At 46.9% G+C, this 19640-nt stretch overlaps 6 protein-coding genes, 1 long non-coding RNA gene and 1 other non-coding gene across 13 annotated transcripts; 7 read left to right on the top strand and 1 right to left on the bottom strand.

Annotated features, from left to right (window-relative positions):
* Nucleotides 1-790: 790 nt before the first annotated feature.
* LOC9635086 (bifunctional nitrilase/nitrile hydratase NIT4A) lies at nt 791-3861 on the top strand. Of its 6 annotated transcripts, none has more exons than XM_024664880.1 (10): nt 791-934; nt 1003-1182; nt 1265-1558; nt 1610-1891; nt 1959-2502; nt 2580-2684; nt 2775-2852; nt 3053-3079; nt 3137-3491; nt 3562-3861. In XM_024664880.1, the coding sequence occupies exons 1-5, from the start codon at nt 805-807 to the stop codon at nt 2132-2134; spliced, it is 1062 nt and encodes a 353-aa protein (XP_024520648.1). In that variant the 5' UTR covers nt 791-804; the 3' UTR covers nt 2135-2502; nt 2580-2684; nt 2775-2852; nt 3053-3079; nt 3137-3491; nt 3562-3861. The 6 variants fall into 6 exon arrangements, with proteins under 6 accessions (XP_024520648.1, XP_024520647.1, XP_024520646.1 ...); XM_024664879.1 differs by having other exon boundaries at nt 2920-3079; XM_024664878.1 differs by having other exon boundaries at nt 2908-3079.
* A 207-nt stretch (nt 3862-4068) lies between these two features.
* On the top strand, nt 4069-6334 carry LOC112342696. The gene is made up of 2 exons (XR_002991052.1): nt 4069-5394; nt 5469-6334. It is a non-coding gene; the product is annotated as an uncharacterized LOC112342696 (long non-coding RNA).
* A 178-nt stretch (nt 6335-6512) lies between these two features.
* On the top strand, nt 6513-8441 carry LOC9635085 (ribose-5-phosphate isomerase A). Its single transcript, XM_024664892.1, has 10 exons — nt 6513-6778; nt 6858-7009; nt 7087-7158; nt 7230-7310; nt 7369-7398; nt 7467-7553; nt 7618-7678; nt 7739-7814; nt 7883-7956; nt 8027-8441. The coding sequence occupies exons 1-10, from the start codon at nt 6553-6555 to the stop codon at nt 8143-8145; spliced, it is 978 nt and encodes a 325-aa protein (XP_024520660.1). The 5' UTR covers nt 6513-6552; the 3' UTR covers nt 8146-8441.
* Nucleotides 8442-9385: 944 nt separating this feature from the next.
* On the top strand, nt 9386-10860 carry LOC9635058. The gene is made up of 2 exons (XM_024664858.1): nt 9386-10307; nt 10451-10860. The coding sequence occupies exons 1-2, from the start codon at nt 9900-9902 to the stop codon at nt 10565-10567; spliced, it is 525 nt and encodes a 174-aa protein (XP_024520626.1). The 5' UTR covers nt 9386-9899; the 3' UTR covers nt 10568-10860.
* Nucleotides 10757-11771, bottom strand: LOC9635084 (protein RER1A). Its single transcript, XM_002991076.2, has 3 exons — nt 11303-11771; nt 11023-11203; nt 10757-10955 (listed from the first exon to the last, which is right to left on the bottom strand). Exons 1-3 carry the CDS (start codon nt 11647-11649, stop codon nt 10905-10907), a joined length of 579 nt encoding a protein of 192 aa, XP_002991122.1. The 5' UTR covers nt 11650-11771; the 3' UTR covers nt 10757-10904.
* A 64-nt stretch (nt 11772-11835) lies between these two features.
* LOC9635083 (elongation factor 1-delta) lies at nt 11836-13050 on the top strand. The gene is made up of 6 exons (XM_024664856.1): nt 11836-11979; nt 12041-12157; nt 12219-12333; nt 12389-12491; nt 12547-12660; nt 12725-13050. The coding sequence occupies exons 1-6, from the start codon at nt 11894-11896 to the stop codon at nt 12886-12888; spliced, it is 699 nt and encodes a 232-aa protein (XP_024520624.1). The 5' UTR covers nt 11836-11893; the 3' UTR covers nt 12889-13050.
* A 73-nt stretch (nt 13051-13123) lies between these two features.
* On the top strand, nt 13124-14567 carry LOC9635082 (origin of replication complex subunit 6). The gene is made up of 10 exons (XM_024664855.1): nt 13124-13276; nt 13347-13393; nt 13458-13562; nt 13631-13711; nt 13775-13886; nt 13949-14011; nt 14065-14152; nt 14219-14244; nt 14317-14398; nt 14467-14567. Exons 1-10 carry the CDS (start codon nt 13157-13159, stop codon nt 14514-14516), a joined length of 774 nt encoding a protein of 257 aa, XP_024520623.1. The 5' UTR covers nt 13124-13156; the 3' UTR covers nt 14517-14567.
* Nucleotides 14568-15087: 520 nt separating this feature from the next.
* TRNAA-AGC lies at nt 15088-15160 on the top strand. The gene has a single exon. It is a non-coding gene; the product is annotated as a tRNA-Ala (tRNA).
* Nucleotides 15161-19640: the final 4480 nt, after the last annotated feature.

The following is a 19640-nucleotide window of genomic DNA, read 5'->3' as shown; positions in this document are numbered from 1 at the left end:
GCGCTTGAGCTCCTCCAGGTCGTAGCCATCGATGCGATCGTCCCATGCAAGGTTGTAGGCCCTCTCTTGCTCCAGCTTCCAGTTTTGATCCAGCTTCGCCTTGAGCTCCCGGCGGAGCTTCTTGATCTGCTGCTCCAGCAAGCTCGTGTTGTCCAGCTTCTTCTTGTCGCGCTCCTCCTTGGGCAGCCCCTCGAATTTGCTGATCACCGACGACACCCCCGGCATGCCCCAGCTGAATGGCACCGCCGCCAGCGATGGATTCGCGCTAGGCGGCGAGGAGGAAGACGAAGACGACGATCCCGCGGAGGATTGTGGCTGCTGATTGCTGCTGCCGATCGATCCCGGCGTGGAATTGGGCTGCTTGCTGGATGATCCGGCCGAGGAGCTCGCGGGGCCATAGCAGATCATGCAGACATCCACACCGCAGAGAATCGCGAGCTCCTCGGCCTTCTTCTTCATCCCTTTCTTGCGCTTGTTGAATGTAACCTGGCGCGAGGCATCGTTCTTGATCCAAGTGATGGGGATCTTGGACCGCCCCATGGATCGCAATCGCGCAATCGTGATGTCGATCGAGAGGGAAGAATGGAAATGGAAATTTAGGGCTCTTGGAGAGAACTGGGTGGTTTTTCAAACAGTGATTCATTGACTAAGTACCAGTTTCTATCTTGAGTTGGCATTGTCACTCAAACATTCTGTTTTCGCGTCGCGATTTTAACGGGCCCTTGTCACCTTTTAATCGTTACTTTTTACCATTGAGATGTTAGGGTTCTAGGGGTTTAGTAAAGAATTTTTAGGGTTCTAGCGATGGAGGAGATCGCGCTCGTGCCAGCGTCGCTGCCGGAGGTGGATATGGCGGCATTTCCCGCATCGAACTGGGTGCGCGCTAGCGTCGTGCAAGCGTCGACGATTTACGGCGACACTCCTGCAACGATCGGTGAGGTTTCTGGTCGATCGCTTTGGTTTGGGAATATTTCGCATGAAATGGATGAAATGTTGTGGCAGCCAAGGCCGAGAAGCTGATCGCCGCCGCCGCGACGCTGGGATCGCAGCTGGTAGTCTTTCCAGAGGCGTTTGTGGGAGGCTATCCTCGAGGATCCACGTTTGGCACTGCTGTTGGATATCGATCTTCGCAAGGCCGTGAAGAGTTTCGTCGATATCACTCGTGTGCTATCGATGTCCCAGGTGAGAAACAATACTAGATCTCCTAAGAAGAGGCTCTTTTCTTCCAAAGTTCTGGAAAAGGATCTTATCATTTTTCTCGCAGGTCCGGAGGTTGATCTTCTCGCGGCTGCTGCTGCCAAGTTTAGAGTGAACTTAGTCATGGGCGTGATCGAGCGCTCGGGTGGTACACTATACTGCAGCATTTTATTTTTCGACTCACAGGGTGTTTTCCTTGGCAAGCATCGTAAGTGCGTTCCTACCGCTGCCGAGAGGCTGATCTTTGGCTATGGTGACGGCTCCACTTTGCCTGTTTACAAAACCGAGCTTGGCCGTGTCGGCGGCCTTGTTTGCTGGGAAAACCGCATGCCTCTTTTGCGAACAGCATTATATGCTAAAGGTAACGGAAGTCCGATTGTCTTAGTGTGCTCTAACCGGTCTTTGTGTACAGGTGTGGAGTTTTACTGTGCACCAACAGCTGATTCGAGAGAAGCCTGGCAGGCTACAATCCGGCACATTGCTGTCGAGGGCGGATGCTTCGTTTTGTCCTGCAACCAGTTTTGCCGGAGAAGGGATTATCCTCCAAGCCCAGACTACACATTCGCGGGATTCGCTGAAGAGGCATCTCCAGACGAGGTGGTCTGCGCTGGTGGTAGTGCAATCATATCCCCGTCCGGCGACATTCTTGCGGGACCACACTACGAAGGCGAAGCCGTTTTATCAGCCGATTTAGGTACGTTGTCACCACTTCCTTGCGTGCTTGAATGCGGAACTAATGACCGCGATCAACTTTCAAGCAGACGTGGGAGAGATCATCAGGACCAAGTTTGAGTTTGATGTGGTGGGTCATTACTCGCGGCCAGAGGTGCTAAGTCTCACAATAAATGAGAAGCAATATGTGCCGGTGACTTTTGTTCCAGACGAAAAGAGGGCTGATTATAAGCTAGGCGAGGCGGGTAGTCCCATGCTACCATAGTTACAGGGATTACGACCCCGCTTCAGTTTTGTACAGTAAGTGTGGCTCCTGTCTATACTTGAATGACTAAACAGTTGTGTGTGACTACGTGCATTTGCAAAGCTTCCCAGGACACAGCAAGCATGGCTCTCGCGAGAGAGATCACTGACGGGAAACGTTTCCGAGAAGAAAGAAGCAGAGAAAAGAGAGAAATTTCAGCCCAGGTGTCTGTATCGGTGGTTACTTCCTCTGTGCAGCTTCACTGAAAACGACGACGCCATGGTGGTGGAGCGATTAAGAGCACTGAAAAGGCTTTTAACAGCTTACTATAGGGCCCGCGGCTTGGATTGGACCTGGTCGCCGGATGCTTCTTTCAACCACTTGCCGAGGTAAAGGAAGCCTTGCATTGCTCTTTGAGTTTGTTAAGCCCTTGCTAACTTTTTCATTGTTTTCTTTGGTTGTCCAGGAGGAACTCCTCCTTCCTCTGGTTTCCTGAAGAGTCTCCTTTCCTGGCACGCAAAGGCAGTAATTTACAAGTAGGTGTGTCCAACGCCTTGCAAACAAATGAAAGGTGGGTGGAAAGCTTCCATCTCTATAGAGGTATAGCATGTAGCAACTATATACAAACTAGGAGATAGACTGATGGTTACTTCTTTCTCAGGCAGGGGCCACGCGTATATGCCACTCACATGGCTTCGTAGGTAGGCAGTACCATGTACAGCGTCGTCCTCCTTCCCAGGTACAGTGCAAGCATACCAAACAGGCTTGGCTTGAGCTATGGCACCTAACTACAGCTTACCTTTAAGGCCTTCGGCTTTTGGAGCTAGCTCCTACGGCTAAGTAGTGATCAGATGAAAAATTCTGGCTCCTGGATGGATTGACTGATTGATTTCTCTTACTTCTTTGTCAAGAGCTTTCAGTCTAATCATTTAAAAGCAGGTCTCCTGGTGGGCGATCGCTGTCCAGGTAATCAGTGGTTCTCTAAATGACTTGCTCGTTGATCTTCTCTTTGGTTTTTGGCAGAAGCAGCATCCCCGCCGCGCTCGCTGGCTGTGCAATCACTGTCGAGCTGTTGGAGCATGGATTGAGAGGCGGGGGAGACAATCAAGGTGAAAAGCCGTTTTTTATTTGCTCTCTTTCTTTTCTTTTTTGAAAGAAGCTATGCGAAGCCGTCGCGTATTCACCGCTGCTTGCGTCGCACTGCACGGACTCAGAGAAGAACAGCTTTTTAAGTTATATCTCGCAACAAATCGATCAATCAGGCAGGCAAGGCACAGACAGACACGGCCAGCGGTGCTGCCAAGTTCGTTCAAACATCACAGACAGCATTGTTTATACGTTTTTCAAGCTATCACTCACTCACGAGTCACTGCGCAAGGTAAGAGAACTTCCATTCTCGTTCGCCCGCGCTCCGAGCTTCATTTAACACTCGCTTCTTTTTTGTATAGATTTTGGTTTTCGCCAGCCAGCTTGAAACTTTGAGCTCGCCAAAGTCAAACATAGAAACGCCCGCTCGCCTCGCGCTTTTTTCTTTGAATTTTCTTTGCTTTGCATTGCTTACTGAGCTTTGGTCCCGAATCCCGGTAACGACATCGGCGTGTGAGCGTAAACCAACGCCCACGAAAAAAAAAAAAATACTGCAAAGAAAGCAAAGATAACGCGGTGCTTGTAGCATAGCTCTGTCAGTATACATGCATACATACATGTACACATACAAGTTATGGTACTAAGATACATACTTGATTGAATGTATGCAGGACGTACACATTACGTCTCAAATCCCAATACCAGCCTACGAGCAGAGCACGCGTGTCCGTACATACGCTAGAGAGTATGTACGCTCGCTCGCTGGCGGTTGCGGACGGGAATCGAACCCCCAACTGGCCGGCGTACATACGGCTTTGGCGGGGTATATATACAAAAACGATGGGAGTTCTACGCTGGGAGGGATTTTTTAGGGTTCTTGGCTTGGCTATGGTCGTGACCGGCGTGCGGGCGTGCGGATTGTGCGTGCATGCGTGCGCCATGGCGAGGCAGCGCCAGCGCCAGCGCCAGGGCAGGGATTTCCTCGGCGAGAGGGGAAAATTCCCTCTTTCTCCTCTCTCTCTCTTTTCTCTCCTCTCTCTCTCTCTCTCTCCCTCTCTCTCTCTCTCCCCTTTCTCTCGCTGGCTGTGCTTGCTGCGGGGGACAGATTTCCAGGGAGCGCATTCATTGATTTCCATGTCGTAGTAGTATGCGCGTGTGTGTGCGTGCTGGGCAGGAGCTAAGATGTATAGGCGAGAGAGAGGGAGCTCCAGGCCTCCCAGGAGAGGCTACAACTGCTTTTTCTCCTTGATCTCTGTGTGCTTGTCGCAAATCCATGGCCAGGGAGGAGGAAATCCCAAATTCACACCCAATTCTTCTAATCCCAGAGCCGGTCCAGCCAGGGGCTGATTCAAATCCGCCTCTCTTTGATTTTCTCTCCTTTATTTTTTTTCTCTCCTGTGGACTGCCAAGGAAGAGCTAGCCCTGTCTCTAGCAAAGCTGCAGTGGTGTGAGTCGCAGCAGCTATTTAAACGTGCGCTGCTCGTTCTCGTTTCTTTGACGATTGTCACTTCCGTTTCATTCCTCTTGCGTGGTTCTCGTCCGTTCTCGTGCTTGCGATTTTGGTGTGAGCTTGCATTGCATCATCCTCTTCGTTCGTCCTAGTGATTCGAGTTTCCTACACGCTCTCTCTTTTCGTCAGGAAGGAGTGTGTGAGACCCAAGAGCTCGCAGCTCGTGATCTTCGCTTTGTCGCGAACAATTTAAAGTTTGTGAGATGTCACGGCTCTCGAGCAAGTCCGACTACTCTAGATATCTAGGAGAGAACCGAAGAATCACTGCCAAGTTTACTCATTTCAAAGAATCCTCTCATGCTTTTCCACGGCTTTCTTGAACCTGGTGCTCTTCCAAGGCAGGAGGATCAGAAAACGTTGTGGTATTTCTCATCTCCTCGTCTCGTCCTTGGTCTCCCCTTGAAAGAAACTCACCAGTAAGAGTACGAAGTTCAAGAAAGCTGTGGGAAACAATGGCCGGATTCAGAAGCTTGTGAATCATTTCGACGCTATAGCCGTGATCTCTACTCCATTTTTTTGTGTGCATCTTTAGCTCGTGATCATTGAATCGTCATACTAATCCCACTTGTGGTCTTGCTGTGATTGCAGCCAGCGAGAGCAAAGCTTCCAAGTCCCGCGATTCAACTTGGAGCAAGGAACTCGCAAAAGCTCTCGAGATCTTCTGACGATCACCGACGAGAGAGAAGTTTGGTTTTGTCGTTCTTTGCTCTTGGTTTTCGGTTCGCTCACTTTGTTTTTGGCAATTCCCCGTCGCCGTAGGTGTCACCTTGGCCAGGTAGAATTCGACATCGCCACTACAACTATACGTGTACTTGTAGGTATTTTCTCGCTTGCACTAGTTACTAGACTAACAAAAGCTGCTCGCTCGATTCGTATGTCGTTTTCACGCTTGGAGTGGGCTGCGCGATGGTTAACTTGTGTAGACTGATAGATATATGGCTTTGCTTTCCTTTCCCGTGCTCGCTCCGCCAAAAGGATGGATTTTCGCAGGCACCGTCTGCCGGAACAAAGACTGGAGCCCGGTCTGAGCGATGGAGCGTACAGTAATCAGTGCTCGCGTCTCCAAATCATCAGGTATCTAAGTTTGCGTTTACACTCTCCTTGTATTCTCGGACGAAAACTTCTCGTCGTGTTTCTAACTTTTTTCGTGGTCTTTGGGAAGGCCAGACGTTCTTAAGTTGGGATCCAGGACACTTGCTGGTGGCACTGATGCTTTTAGTGCGCACCGTTTTGGAAGAGAAAGGAGAGATCCCTCTGCGAGGCGCTAGTACCGCGTACAGTGAGGTTTGTGGAGACTTCTTTTCTTTTCTAGAGGGCGAGAGACTCGGAGAGAAATCATGAAGCATGACGCTGGCTACGAATGATGACGACGCTGCTGGTATTAGTTCTCTTTTTTTTTTCTACTGAGCTCGCAGTGGCACAGTTTGATCGATCAAAAAGCAGGCTTTTGTGAAGTTTTCGTGAGTAGAGCTCACGCAAATCTGTAAAACTATGTAACATGGAGAGCTTTTGTGAAGTAGAGCTCACGCAAATCTACGTTCTGGGCTGAAAAAACTCAAGAACTTCGTAGATCATCATGTTAAACAGAGATAAATCGAAAGTCCTCTTTGATTCAATCGAAAAAATCGAGTTTTTGGCTCTGGAAAGCCTTGAAAGTTTTTCTAAGTACTGTAGAAGAAAATGTGTAGTGTTTCCACGATAGAACAAGGATCTTTGTCCGCATGCTATAGAAATCATAGGCCATCGTGGCCGTCCACCGCGACACCACATCGAATGGACCAGCGCTGCCGTGGCCACATTCAAATGCTTCCTCCTCCATGCCCACTTCCTCTTTTTCGCGGCGATGGCAGCTACGGCGATCCATGGCAACGCCGCCGCCGCTATCTCTACTAGCGGCGCCGCCAGATTTGGCAGCCCCGGGGGCGATTTGCCGCGGCATTTGAATTTCAAGGGTTCCTCCTCCTTCTCCTCTCTCGTATTTCGGGCAGATTTCATGGCGAGCACGCTGCGCGGGGGGAATCGACTCGAGGTCGTGCGCGCGGTCACCACCGCCGCCGCTGCTGCTCCAGGTAGTGGCGATGCGAGTTCCAGGGTTTAGGGTTTAAGTGATCGGCAATGGCATTGCCGGATTCGTGTTGCGCTGTGCAGCGATCGATCCCACGCTGCAGGACTCGCTCAAGCGTGCCGTGGCCAAGCGGGCTGTGGAGCTCGTCAAGCCTGGGATGATTGTGGGGCTTGGCACTGGCAGCACTTCTTCCATGGCGATTCAAGAGCTCGGGAAGCTCGTCTCGCAAGGAAAGGTTTGGAAGTTTTTTTCTTTGCATGCTTTCTCGGGGCTTAGTGAGATTTTTTCGTCGTTTGTTTGTGGTAAGAACAGTTAAAGGACGTCGTGGGTGTGGCCTCGAGCTATCAATCCAGGATCCTTGCTCGTCAGTATGGCGTGAAAACTGTGAGTCCGAGAAAGTAGAGAACTTTTTCTTTTCTTCTTTCGTGGCACTCGTAAATCATCCACTGTATCAGGTTGATTTGAATGACGTGAATGTGATCGATTTTGCCTTCGACGGAGCCGACGAAGTGGATGCCTCCATGAACTTGATCAAGGTAGCTCTGAAAATCTTTGCTCGCCTGGCTTGGCTCACCCGTAGAACACGAATTTTAGGGAGGTGGTGCTGCTCATACAATGGAGAAGGTGACTTCTCTTTTCTTTGGTCTTTAACTTTTCTTTATCTGGTCACGAGTTTCTCGTTTGTGGCACAGGTTGTCGATGCCATGGCTAAACAATGCATAATTCTGGTCGATCAGTCCAAAGTCGTCTCAAAGCTTGGATTGACATTTCCTGTTCCTGTAAGAAACTTTCTCTAACTTTTTTACTCTATAGATCGTGTTTGATTTGATCGAATATATCCAGGTGGAGGTTCTTCCGTTTGCCATTTCACCAGTTCTTCGAGCCTTAGTTGGGCTTGGTGGAGGTAAGTTCTTTTTCTCTGTCTCTCTTTTTGTTCCGTATTGCAATTTGCTGCTATGAACAGTTCCTGAGATTCGCAACGCTCTGAGAAAAGATGGACCCGTTATCACGGATCTTGGAAACATGGTGGTCGACGTCAGGTGTGGAAAACTTTTAAGTTAACTTCCAACGGCATTGGTGCCAAAAACTCAACCTGAAAAACTCACAGGTTCCCCGATGGAGTAAAAAATCCCGCAGAGATGGAACGCTCAATCAACATGATTCCTGGCGTGGTGGAAAGCGGTAAGATCTGTGATCCAAATCTCTCGAGAGAACTTTCTTTTCACCGTTTTGTCTTTCTTTTTCCATGCAGGTCTTTTTGTGGGGATTGCGAACACCGTACTCGTTGCAACCCGCGATGGCGACGAAATCACAATCGTAGAGCTAGCAGATTTTGTGAGGAGCTTGAAAGAAGCCACGGCCAGCGGGTGACGAGACGACGCACTCGACTAAATAACTCACTCGCCCGCGACGCGACGTCTACTAAAGATTTTAACAGCCAGGTTCTCTTCGGTTACTTCTCTTCTCTTCCTTGATCGAAAGCAAGAAAAAAAAAAGAGATTCTTTGCAATCGCTTTCTAACAATCGTGCACGGCAGACAGTGTAGAGCTCAAAAGCCGAGAGATCCAAAGAATGATCGCGAGAAGAAGTAGAAAAAAGAAAGAAGCTTCGGCTTTTTTGAGGAAATGGCTCGATCGAGAATAAAGTTGCGGGGTTTGTTTCTTTCATTTCTCTTCGTTGGTTGGTTCGTTCTTTTCTAAACCTTCTATAGTTTGGTGGATCGTGCACGGCAGAGATGATCAAAGAGAGAGACGAAGAAAAATATAAGAAAAAGGTCGATTTAAACTTCCAACATTTGAGTCAGGGCTTGGAGCTTCACATGTAGCGGTTTGAATGCGAAGTGTTATAAAGACACATGGGAGGGAATATTATTTAGTCGGACGTGGAATCTTGTGGCCCCAGGAGTCGAACCCTGGACCTGTCTTTGTTTCTTTCTGTGAAAGCAACTCTCTCCAATATGGGTGGCTCGGGAGAACTTTGGAGAGATTTAATCGATTGGATCGAATTTATTTCATATGGTTTCTAGGAGCTTTGGAGAACTTCATATGGATAGATCAAATTTAATTTCATATGGTTTCTAGAAACGAGATTTTTGCTCCTGTCCTCCTCGTTCCATCCAGCTTCGTTGTGAGACAGATGGAAACATGGGGTTTTTTCTCACACTGGGGCGGTGATCCTGATTGAAACCGATGGATTGATGGATGGAATTGATTGATTGATTGCAAGACAAGAGAGTGAGACAAGAACTCACAAGAACAAAGCTAAGCAGCCAAAGCCACAAACTGGATTTACAAACAACCTGGATTTGGCAAAAAGTTTCTACTGTTTGGTCATGCAAGCTATGCAAGAGGAATCAGGACTAGTACCGACGACTAAAGCAAATTGGCGAGAACGAATCTCTGGGATTTTGTTCTAAGATGAACTTATCACCTCAGGAAATTTTCTTACTTTCTCCCCTCCAATTTCAATCAAGTTGGAGGGGGGCCGAAACAATCAATCCAATTAACTGTACTGTGACATTGCCTTGTCTCTCCTGCGACGAGCATTTCTCTGCCAGAAAAGAGAAAAAAAGAAAAAACACAGAAAAAGCAAAAATAAGCACCAATGCTAGAGAAAAGAGAAGCAAAAATATATAAGAACACAAACTCGCCACAGGGCCACACAAACTCAAACGAAGCCTCTACGTGTCGCGCCTCGTTTTAAGTTCTAGGTGGATCTTCAAAGATCAAACTGTTAAAAATCTCCTCGATCCAAATGGTAAGAGCCTTGATTGTCGAATCGAATCATACTCGCCACGAGCTATCGAGCGAGCAGCAGCAGTAGCAGCAGCTCGCCAGGTCCCCCATGTGCTAGCCTCCATTTCTTCTTTTTAATTCCATTCCAGCTTGTTCTTTCTTCTTCTTCTTCCAGTTCTTCGGAGAGCTCCAAACTATTTCGTCTTCGTCTCCCCTAGTGTTCTTCGCTGCCTCGATCTCTAGAATCCAATCCTCGAGCCCTGGGAGATGGAGAAGATCGCTGCTCGGGCGATGGAAGCTCCGGAGTGGCGTCGTCACTGCCGTAAGTAACTCGTTCCATCGTCTCTCTTCTTCTTCTTCCTCTTCTTCTCTTCTCTCCATCCTCGAGCTATGCGGAGCTTGAGCTGGGACGAGCTAGATCAAGCCCAAGCTCCACGCCTCCCGGATGGCACTGACGACCTCTGGATCGACTTCCAGCCACTCCCAGCCTCCCTGTTCCAATCCTCCGCACCACCACCGTCCGGAGCAGCAAAGCCCACGGCCTCAAACTTCCGTAGAGACGACGACGACACAACCACTGCCAGTGCCGTGTCATTCGCGTTCATCGCAATCGCAGTCCTCGTCTCTATGTTCCTCGTCATCGCCATCTTCGAGAGGATCCTTCGGCCCCGCCGGAGCCTCGGCCAGCTCCATCACCCCCATGACCTCGACATCGAGTTCTCGCAGATGTCTCAGCGGCCACTGCAGTGGGGCTCTTCCGGAATTGTTGCCTCCACCACCATTGGGAAGTCTCCAACTGTAAGTTCTCTCCTTCACAGTTCTTCCTGTAATTCTTCCTGTAGTTCTTCCTGACCTGTGCTCTTTTCTTTTTTCGAACTTCGCTGGGCTGACTGCCTTCTTCTTTCTCTGTCTGTTGGTGGCTCTGTTGATCGCTTGAGCAGACTTCTTACGGGAAAGGAGTGTCGGTCCTGATGCCTGGCCATGTGTTCCCAACCTTCATAGCTCATCCCGCACCAATTGTGGCCGAGACAAAAGCTGCAACTGGAACAGAGGTCTGAATGAGTGCTGCTGTCTTTGAGCCTATAGTGCGACCTGTAACCAAAGATAAAAAAAAAAAAAAGGAAAAGGAAACACCAACAACTGTTCAGCCAAGACAAACGCCAATCAAGGAACCTGGTTCGGAGAACTCTTTCGGCTGCGGAGTACTTTATGTTTCTCCCTTCCTCTCACATGGCCAGCCACCAGAAGGAGCAGAAAGCAGCACCGCATTTGAATTACAACACACACCAAAAGTTAAGAGAATATTTTTTTCTTCCAGAGCAACTCATCAGTTCTAGAAAAGGCTCAGGAAGCCCCCCTTGTAAATGAACTAACCACATGTTCTCGTAATCGTCATCAATCTCTCGACGAGCTTGCCTTCTCGGCAGGCTTTTTACCCGTGTACCGCTGCAAGAGGGCCAAGCTTACTACGGCGACACGAGGAAAGAAACTCATAGAAAACGATCTCTCTTACCTGCTTGCCAACTGAAAAAGGAACATACTTATACTTGATCATGTGCTTGATTTGCCGCTTCATCGTAAGAGCGAAGAGCACCACCCAGTAGAGCAGCAGGATGGGCCAAAACACCGGCACGTCGAAGATCGAAAAGAACGTCAAGGCAAAGGCGACGCAGAACGCCTTTGTCAATGCATACCTTGCAAAACCAGCAAGAAAAAAAATCGCAATTGGTATGTGACTTCTTCGGACGATCACTCTGTCTAGTAACAAAAAAGGGGGAAAAGGGAGAGCTCACCAGAATTTAAACTCGGGAAGCATACGTATGAAAGGTCTAAACTCGTCGCTGCCTTTGGTGGGCAGCATCGGCCCCTCGCTCTCGGGATCCACTTGCGGCGACAAGAACCCTATGAGAAGGTTGAGGATATAGATACCCACTCCGTACGAGACAATGTAGAAGCCCTTGAGGTAGTAGACCCGGGTGCAGTAGATTAGAGCCGCGACGAGCGAGCCGAGCCATCGCAGTGCCAGATGCGGAGCCGATTTGTCAAGATAGACCTGGAACTTGCGCGAAATATCCTCCTTCCACTTCATCGCCGGCTTCACAGCGCCTGTGACGGGATCCATGTCGCCATAGCCGTCCATAGCTGCGCGCCGCGGAAACGCGAATCCCACACCCCTGGCGCGCAAAACCTAGCCCCGAATCTGCTGCTCTCTTTGCGCCATTTGCCTTGGCGCCGTGAGGAACCCTAAACCATTAGGTAGAGCCCAAATTTTATGCGAATCTTACGGATCTGGATATTCCACCACCGTTAAATTCTCCCAGATCCTACGGCTGTGGGAGAAACCCTAGGAGGGCTTTTCGAGCAGCTACCCCGGCGGCGAGGCTATGGCGATCAGCTTCGACGATCTTGGTTCCAGTGCCGGGCTCAAGAGTCTCGATGAGTACCTCCTCAAGCGCAGCTACATCTCGGGGTAAGTCGAGGAAAGGGTCGAGGAATCGATGAAATATCTTGATTTTGGCTTGTTCGCGCAGCTGTCAAGCTTCCAGGGATGATCTGCTCGTCTACTTGGCTCTAGCAGGCGCTCCATCCCCCGATCTCATCAATTTGTCGCGCTGGTACTCGCACATCACCGGATTGATCGAATCCAGGTATGCCTGGACTGAGATTTTGATGGAGAAAGATCTTTTCTTGATTGTTCCACGAATTTAGCTTCCCTGGATCTCCAGTCGGGGTGTCTCTCAAAGGTGGTGCTGCCCCAGCTCCAGCAGCTCCAGCTACGCGCGACGTACCTCCACCAGCGCCACAGACTCCGGTCGCTGCAGCGGTAAAAATCTCTTTTCTTTTTTTTTGCCTTGAAGCTGACTTGATTCACTCAATAGGACGATGATGATCTCGATCTCTTCGGAGAGGAAACCGAGGAAGAACAGACTGCCGCTGCGGAGAGGGAGGCTAAAGTCAAGGCCTCCGCCAAGAAGAAAGAGTGTAAGCCATAGCTTCTCTTCTATGGTTCTTCGAGCTCACTCTCTCTTTTGTATAGCTGGGAAATCGTCCGTGCTTATGGACGTGAAACCATGGGACGATGAAACCGACATGGTGAAGCTCGAGGCGGCTGTGAGGGCCGTGCAAATGCCCGGGCTCTTGTGGGGTGCTTGTAAGTTCTCGATTTCTTCTCTTCGTTCTTGGGATTGATAGCGAGTTTGTTGCTTGCATTGCAGCCAAGCTTACACCCGTGGGCTATGGGATCAAGAAATTGACGATCATGATGACGGTGGAAGACGAGCTTGTGTCTGTGGACGGTTTGATCGAGGAGCACTTGACAGAGGGCCCGGCGGCGGAGTACATCCAGAGCTGTGACATCGTCGCGTTCAACAAGATATGATCTACTCGGCCATCTCCTTTTTTTGATTGTGTTCTTCACTGCGAGAAAGGAAGAACTCTCGTCGTCGTTGTATTCCCTCCAGCTTTCTACAATCTTAAAAAGTTTTGTATGATCCATCCATCGTTCCAAATAAAATTGGCGCTACAACGCCAAGGTTGACTATAGTTGACGTAAAGTAAACCATTAGTTCGTTTATCTCTAACCCTCGCGGTTTAGATTAACTCGTTATCTTCCCGCCTATTTCCAAACGCGAGGTTCTTCGCGCGCCATGGAGATGAAGGCGCTGGAGCGGCGGCTGGGAATGGCGGCCGATCGCGAAGTGCTGCGCAAGGCGGAGGAGCTGCTGCGCCTCTGCCGGATGGAATTTGATGCGGCGGCATTTGGCATTGTGAGTGTGCTTGCTTCTTTCTTTCCGCCTGTGACTTGAGGGTATGCAATGCTCTTGTGTGTTATTCCAGGGCGATGTCTGCCGATCCGTGCTCTGTTTCGAGATCGCGTGCTCGATGTAAGTATCCAGATCTGCATTTCTTTGCGGGTGGAGTTTATTTCTTTCTTTTCTTCTCGGACAGGATGCAAGTTCCATTTGATCGGCAAAAGGGAATCAAGCTGAGTGGTCTTTCTGATAAGGCTTACAATAGATCACTCACCACAGTCCAGAATGCTCTTGGTATCAGGTATTTCTTCAAAGCCAGGAAGAAAAGAGATGGAAAAAAAATGTGGGAATAACATTTTTTTTCTTCAGGACAAGCTTGAATGTGCGCGAGCTCGCTGTGCAATTTGGATGCGTGAGACTCATACAAGCAGTCCAGAGAGTCTTGGCAGCGTAAAAGCTTCCTCTTTCCTTTTAGTTTATTTCTTTACGGGCTCTCTCTACGTTTTGCTCCAGATACAAAGAGCGATTTTTGGCCACTTTACCAGAAGCACGACGTCGAAGCGCTGATTTCGATCGCCCTGTATTCACCAGCGTCGCGTTTTATTTATGCGCGAGAAAGCAAAAGGCAAGCAGTTTCCAATGCTTTTTTTCACGGTTTTACTGTCTTTTTTTTGTATGTTTCAACAGCTTAAAGTTGACAAAGCTAAATTGATGGAGGTGTCTAGCACGTCGGACCCTGAGTTTTCCAACGTAAGCTCCAGCGAGCAATTGTATTGCCAATTCTAGATTTTATTTTTCTACAGGTTGCCGCGTCTATGACAGATATCTGCTTCGATTTGGTCGGTGTTGAGAAAGAGAAATCCGAATCAAGAACTAGAGGATGCAAGAGAGGTATGCAAAGAACTCGATATTTTTTCTGCAAGGCCTGATCTCACAGTGCGAGCATTTCTTCTGCAGCTCTGTCGGATGCCACGAATCTCGAGGTCAGTAGGAAGGCGTCGATCTGCTTGTTGCAACTTCCAGGTTCTAAAGACATTAGTTTGGTTTGCATGCAGGATCCAGGCAGGACAACATGCCTAGAATACGAGGAATGGAAAGAGGCCGTTTTGTCATCCTCGAAACAAAATCCATCACCTGGTAAGCTTTTAGTGATTAGTTTCTTTGGATTGATCAAGCGTGCCCGATTTCTCCGTTCGTTTGTTCAGGGGCTGTCAGAGACCGAAAGCAAACGCGCTTAAACTTCGAAAGAATGTGATTTCGATATTTTGTAAAAAAGGCAAAAGTAAAGTTACTCATTTTTAAAAAACTTCTAAATATGTTTACTAGCAAATTAAAATACCAAATAATATTAGTATTTATTTGGTACTAAAGATCATACCAATTGATTTATATTGTCTTGGTTTTACCAATTGCTTCTACCCATCTTGAATAACACTGCAAAGCAAAATAATTCACTAGCCTTGTTCCTCCTCTTGTTTGTACTATTACTATATGTATTATTATTATAAGCATTAGCAACATTCTTCATGGTTGCCAGCTTTGCAAGGAGTGCCCTGTCGTACGCATCAAGCAACCCATCCTGTGGATTCCACACGCATCTCTTTGATTCTCAGGGGTATGCTCCACAAATCCCTCGGCCTTAAACCTGGAGCACTTAATAAGACGTTGCCAAGATGAGATCTCATGACCTTGAGTATTTTCCTCCATAGCTAGAGCTCTAGAATCAATCAAAAAACGCTTGAAATGTGACAAAATACGCTGGAATCTCCAAGGATGAGTACTAGACTGGTGAAGAGAAAAGCTTTGCATTTTTGTTTCTATTCTAAGGGGATGTAGCTCAGATGGTAGAGTGCTCGCTTAGCATGCGAGAGGCACCGGGATCGATACCCGGCATCTCCAACTATTTTCAATCATTCCAAGCATTTTGACCGATTTTACTGGTGTTGACTATGGTTGACCACTTGAGGAGCTAGGGATCCAACAACCGGATGGTGCTAGTTCCCTCCACTGTTGGGTCACTGGATTGCTGCTCTACCGTCTGTGACAAACTGGCCGATTTTACTGGTGTTGACTATGGTTGACTACTTGAGGAGCTAGGGATCCACGATGAAGAAGTACAACCGGATGGTGCTAGTTCCCTCCACTGTTGGGTCACTGGATTGCTGCTCTACCGTCTGTGACAAACTGGCTTTTATTCCAGTACCCAGATGGGTTAATTCTTTTGCTTTTGCCTCTGACATTATGAAACTACTTTGATATGTTGTGTCTGCAATAGAGGCAACCATAATAAGAGACCTCCACCGGCCGAGAAAAAGAAGACTGGTAGGCAGGAGCGTGAAGACAACAAGGATGCCATCTACATGACAAAGATAATCCAACTTGCATTTTTGCATCTATCAGTCTCATGCTTTCGGTTGGGCACCGTGAGACTATCAAAACAGCAATGGATAGATATTTATCTCGTGTTTCTTTTCCCCAGTTTTCTGTAGAGGAAGTAGTTTGTGCACGCTGATGGCTTGTGTCTCCATGATCCCATTCAATGAGTGCTAAGTTGAAAAACGAGAAAAAAAAAGAGTTTCGTTATTCAAAGTATGCAAAGTGGCGTGTCACTGCAAGTAGGACATTAGGATTGGAAAGATATCCATTTCTCTTTTTGAAATATCATACCTATACTGTGGAGAGCATTTGGTGATTGAGCGATGCATGTTATCTCAAAGGAAGCAGCGCAGGAATGCGATCTTTCAGGAGCCCGGGTGGCAGATCGAAGTGACGGATCATCTGGAAGTTGTGGTGGACGATTCGCCAACTGAGAAGAAACAGCTGGATGCTCACACTCGTAGTTCCCACAGCAATGGTACACTGGAATTCTCCGCAAAGTGTCCTGCCAACACTGGCAGTGACACGTAAGTCAGCACAGTGCATGTGTTGTCACAGGGAAGAATGTGTAGAATCAATCTTCAAGGAGATGAAGTTGCAGAGAGGCTCTTGCTCACTGACGGCGATCTCACCCAGAGATCACATACAAGGCTTGACTGGTGGAAGTCGCCAGACTTGGAAGTTATGACACAACTGGCTCGGAACATGGATTGGAAGGTAGAGCAAGAACCTACCAAGTTTCGATTTGATGAAGGATTTACGAGCTATCCTCTAGAGGTGACAAGGGAGCAGACGTTGGTGCACCTCCAAAGGCCAGAGAGGTTGCTCGAGACGAAAGGTTTGAGAAAATGTAACGTACTACGTTTGCTCTCTATTCTTGCAGGCGCTCAAATCTCAACTTCGAGAGAAGAAGCAGTACAGGGCATAGTGGCCAGATAAGTTTCTCCAGAGTCAAGAGCATCATAAGCCGGTAATCAAGCAAGTGCAATTGTGAAAGTATGGTCGAAGTCTACACTGCGGCTTGCAACACAGGTTGTTCGACAGGATGGGACGAAGAACAGGATAGGTTGGTCTACCTATCCTGGAAAGCAACACTCTCGCCTCACAAATTGTGAATACGAAGCCGATGCATTTGTCGCAAGCAGCCTCATGGACATGTGGAAGCGTCAGAATTGTTCGGGAGGACGAAGAAACATGCCTGGAACACGATCATCACGGGACATGCACTTCTTCTATCGGATGCAACGAGAAGCTGGCCTACCTCCAAACGCTGAGACTTTGCATGGAGCAGCAAAACATTGTTTCCTGGGATACACCGAGAACAACCTTTGCTCTCGAGCGCTATGAGCAAGCCGGCAGCCCAACGCTCAGACTTTCATGGTGGCGCTCAAGGCACGGGGCGACTTAGGCGAAGAGGCTCCACTCGCAGATCTGGAAGAGAAATCTGGACGGAATCCACTACTCACGTGCTCACTCATCACATTCTATAGGAAGTGTGGAGACGTGGCTGCCTCTCAAGAAGTTTTCTGCCCCAAGTTCAGTATTACTCCGGCACTTCCTCTTGCACTACTCATTTGAAGTACCTGGAGAGTGCCTTATGAAGCATGATGTTCATAGGGACTATAGTTTTTAGTTCATAGCTTTTTTGTTTCATCTTATAGCTAAAACAGCTTGAAGTCAGAGACTTCTAACTAGCTCGACCATCTTGGCCTAAGCATCACGTAAGTCAAGTACCTTCTTGTGAAGGCGAAACTGAAGCTTGGTAGTTTCATGAAAAGCTGTGAAGGCTCTGGAGCTTATCTCCTTACACATGGTAAGTATCTTGTTCTTTGACTTTTTCATCAATGACATGTTATTTCAGGGACGGGAATGGACATACAATCTTATTGTGGAGAGGGTATTAGGAGGTGTTGCTCATCTCGGGAGCTTGTTGGTAAACTTTGTGAGGAAAATGGAGAAAGAGTGTAATGCAAGATTGACGGAGCCATCAACAAAACCCAAACAAAGATGAAAACAGGCGAAAGGATCTTAGGGGGCACACCATGGTCAAAAGATAAAAATATCAGAGACAATCATGCTCTGGATCATATTTCACAAATGGTTATTTATATAGGAAATTATATATCTATGGTGTTTGGTCACTTAAACTTAACTTGAAAACTTGGGACTCAAGCTTCTCCAAGTAGATTAGATGTTACATTCTGTCCTGTACAAATGTACAACTTTGTAACTATGATTCAAGTTCTTTAAATCTTTTTTGATTTCATGATAGAGAGTTGTCCAAAGTAAATTGTGTGCTTTTGTCTTGCTGATGCTTGGCAAGTTTCTTTGTGCCTTCTTTCAGCTGATCTAGACAAGGTCGTTAATACATTTAAGTTTCGTGATGGTTGCACGTTTTTCTTCTATTGAAGAATTAACTCTCTCTTTGAGTGAAATTATAAGAAATGCCCTATATTGTTTTCAGTGTAATTTATAGATAAAGTTTATTTTAGTTTCAAATACAATACCAATATCTATTTTTTTCACCTCATGTTCAGATGTTATGATGAATCCAAACTTTAACATTTGGATCCATCCTATAAAAAGGATGAAAGATTTCAGAATTTTAATGTTTATATGTAATTGCAACTTGGGAATTGGTTGATTATGATGTTGTAAAGCTTCCCATTTATAATATCACAGTAAAAATTGATCGAATCTAGCTCTCTTGTCTTTTAGCTCAGTGGTACTTCCTGGAGAGACTTCCATACTTGAGAATTATATACTCATAATGATGGTATTCCGGCTTGATGGCTATTTTTTACTTTCAACTATAATGATTTTGAGTATGCTATGTTTGCTTCCTTTGACCAAGTATTTGTAATGTTCATATGTTTGTTGTTTCTCATCTACTAATATGAAATTAAAAAATATTTAAAGAACTTGAATTATAATTATAAAAGTTATATATTTGTACAGAGCATGGTTAAAAGAAAAACATAACATCTAATCAACAACAAAATCTCGGAGAAACTTAAGTCCCAAGATTAATATGGGTTTAATCAAAGAAGTTTTGGGAAAAAAGTTCTATATAATAATGTAAATAAGTTTGTGAATAAGCTTCTACAGGTTTAAAGTGACCAAACACTATAGATCCATAACTGGTTTGCTTTAGCAAACCTATGGTGGTATTGAATATACTTAAACTATGCTTGGAGATTCTAGGATATTTTAATATTTAATAGTTGTTGTTCATTTAGATTAATCTTTTTGATTATAATTTATAAACTTCTGTATAAACACTTTCTAGTATATTTTTGTTTATTCTACTATTATATTAATCTCAAATAGGTTTATAACTAAATTACTCAATGAATGATACTACAGCAAATTAATTAAGAGATAAGTATTGTCTCTCATATTTTTTATCTCTTCACCAAGGTGTGCCAGCTAAGATCCATTCGCATCTTTTCAGGTACCATCTTTGATTGACGGCTCCATCAACCTTGCATGACACTCTTTCCTTGCAAAGTTTACCGACCTCCCAAGAAAAGCTTTTCTCTCATTGAGCGACCACGCTGAGTAGTGGATTCCCTCCAGATTTCTCTCCCAGATCTGTGAGTGGAACCTCTTCTCTGCTAAGTCGCCGCGTGCCTTGAGCGCCACCATGAAAGTCTGAGCGTTTGGCTGCGGCTTGCTCATAGCACTCAAGAGGTTGTTCTTGGCAAATCCCAGGAACCGACGTTTTGCTGCTCCATGCAAAGTCTCAGCGTTTGGAGGCAGGCCAGCTTCTCGTTGCATCTGATAGAAGACGTGCATGTCCCATGATGATCGTGTTCCAGGCAACCAACGTCGTGTTTCTTTGTCCTCCTGAACACTTCTGATGCTTCCACATGTCCACGAGGCTGCTTGCAACGAATGCATTGGGTTAATTTGCGAGGTAGACCAACCTATCCCGTTCTTCGTCCCATCCTGTCAAACAACCTGTGTTGCAAGCCGCAGTGTAGACTTCGACCATACTTCC

Source organism: Selaginella moellendorffii, unplaced genomic scaffold, assembly GCF_000143415.4.
Source record: "Selaginella moellendorffii unplaced genomic scaffold, v1.0 SELMOscaffold_115, whole genome shotgun sequence".
In the NCBI taxonomy this organism is placed as follows: Eukaryota; Viridiplantae; Streptophyta; class Lycopodiopsida; order Selaginellales; family Selaginellaceae; genus Selaginella; species Selaginella moellendorffii.
The sequence above is the reverse complement of the archived record's forward strand: the minus strand, read 5'-3'. Positions and strand labels throughout refer to the sequence as shown.

Bases quoted from the DNA above. Each gene is read 5' to 3' on its own strand.
- LOC9635086 (XM_024664880.1), top strand. From the start codon at position 805: ATGGAGGAGATCGCGCTCGTGCCAGCGTCGCTGCCGGAGGTGGATATG. The intron at 1,559-1,609 runs GTAACGGAAGTC...CTTTGTGTACAG, and splicing joins AACAGCATTATATGCTAAAG to GTGTGGAGTTTTACTGTGCA. The intron at 1,892-1,958 runs GTACGTTGTCAC...ACTTTCAAGCAG, and splicing joins CGTTTTATCAGCCGATTTAG to ACGTGGGAGAGATCATCAGG.
- LOC9635085 (XM_024664892.1), top strand. From the start codon at position 6,553: ATGGCAGCTACGGCGATCCATGGCAACGCCGCCGCCGCTATCTCTACT. The intron at 6,779-6,857 runs GTAGTGGCGATG...TGCGCTGTGCAG, and splicing joins CGCCGCCGCTGCTGCTCCAG to CGATCGATCCCACGCTGCAG. The intron at 7,554-7,617 runs GTAAGAAACTTT...GAATATATCCAG, and splicing joins GATTGACATTTCCTGTTCCT to GTGGAGGTTCTTCCGTTTGC.
- LOC9635058 (XM_024664858.1), top strand. From the start codon at position 9,900: ATGCGGAGCTTGAGCTGGGACGAGCTAGATCAAGCCCAAGCTCCACGC. The intron at 10,308-10,450 runs GTAAGTTCTCTC...TCGCTTGAGCAG, and splicing joins CCATTGGGAAGTCTCCAACT to ACTTCTTACGGGAAAGGAGT.
- LOC9635084 (XM_002991076.2), bottom strand. From the start codon at position 11,649: ATGGACGGCTATGGCGACATGGATCCCGTCACAGGCGCTGTGAAGCCG. The intron at 11,204-11,302 runs GTGAGCTCTCCC...TGGTTTTGCAAG, and splicing joins CTTCCCGAGTTTAAATTCTG to GTATGCATTGACAAAGGCGT. The intron at 10,956-11,022 runs GTAAGAGAGATC...GCCCTCTTGCAG, and splicing joins CTTTTTCAGTTGGCAAGCAG to CGGTACACGGGTAAAAAGCC.
- LOC9635083 (XM_024664856.1), top strand. From the start codon at position 11,894: ATGGCGATCAGCTTCGACGATCTTGGTTCCAGTGCCGGGCTCAAGAGT. The intron at 11,980-12,040 runs GTAAGTCGAGGA...TTGTTCGCGCAG, and splicing joins AAGCGCAGCTACATCTCGGG to CTGTCAAGCTTCCAGGGATG. The intron at 12,334-12,388 runs GTAAAAATCTCT...TTCACTCAATAG, and splicing joins AGACTCCGGTCGCTGCAGCG to GACGATGATGATCTCGATCT.
- LOC9635082 (XM_024664855.1), top strand. From the start codon at position 13,157: ATGGAGATGAAGGCGCTGGAGCGGCGGCTGGGAATGGCGGCCGATCGC. The intron at 13,277-13,346 runs GTGAGTGTGCTT...GTGTTATTCCAG, and splicing joins ATGCGGCGGCATTTGGCATT to GGCGATGTCTGCCGATCCGT. The intron at 13,887-13,948 runs GCAAGCAGTTTC...ATGTTTCAACAG, and splicing joins TATGCGCGAGAAAGCAAAAG to CTTAAAGTTGACAAAGCTAA.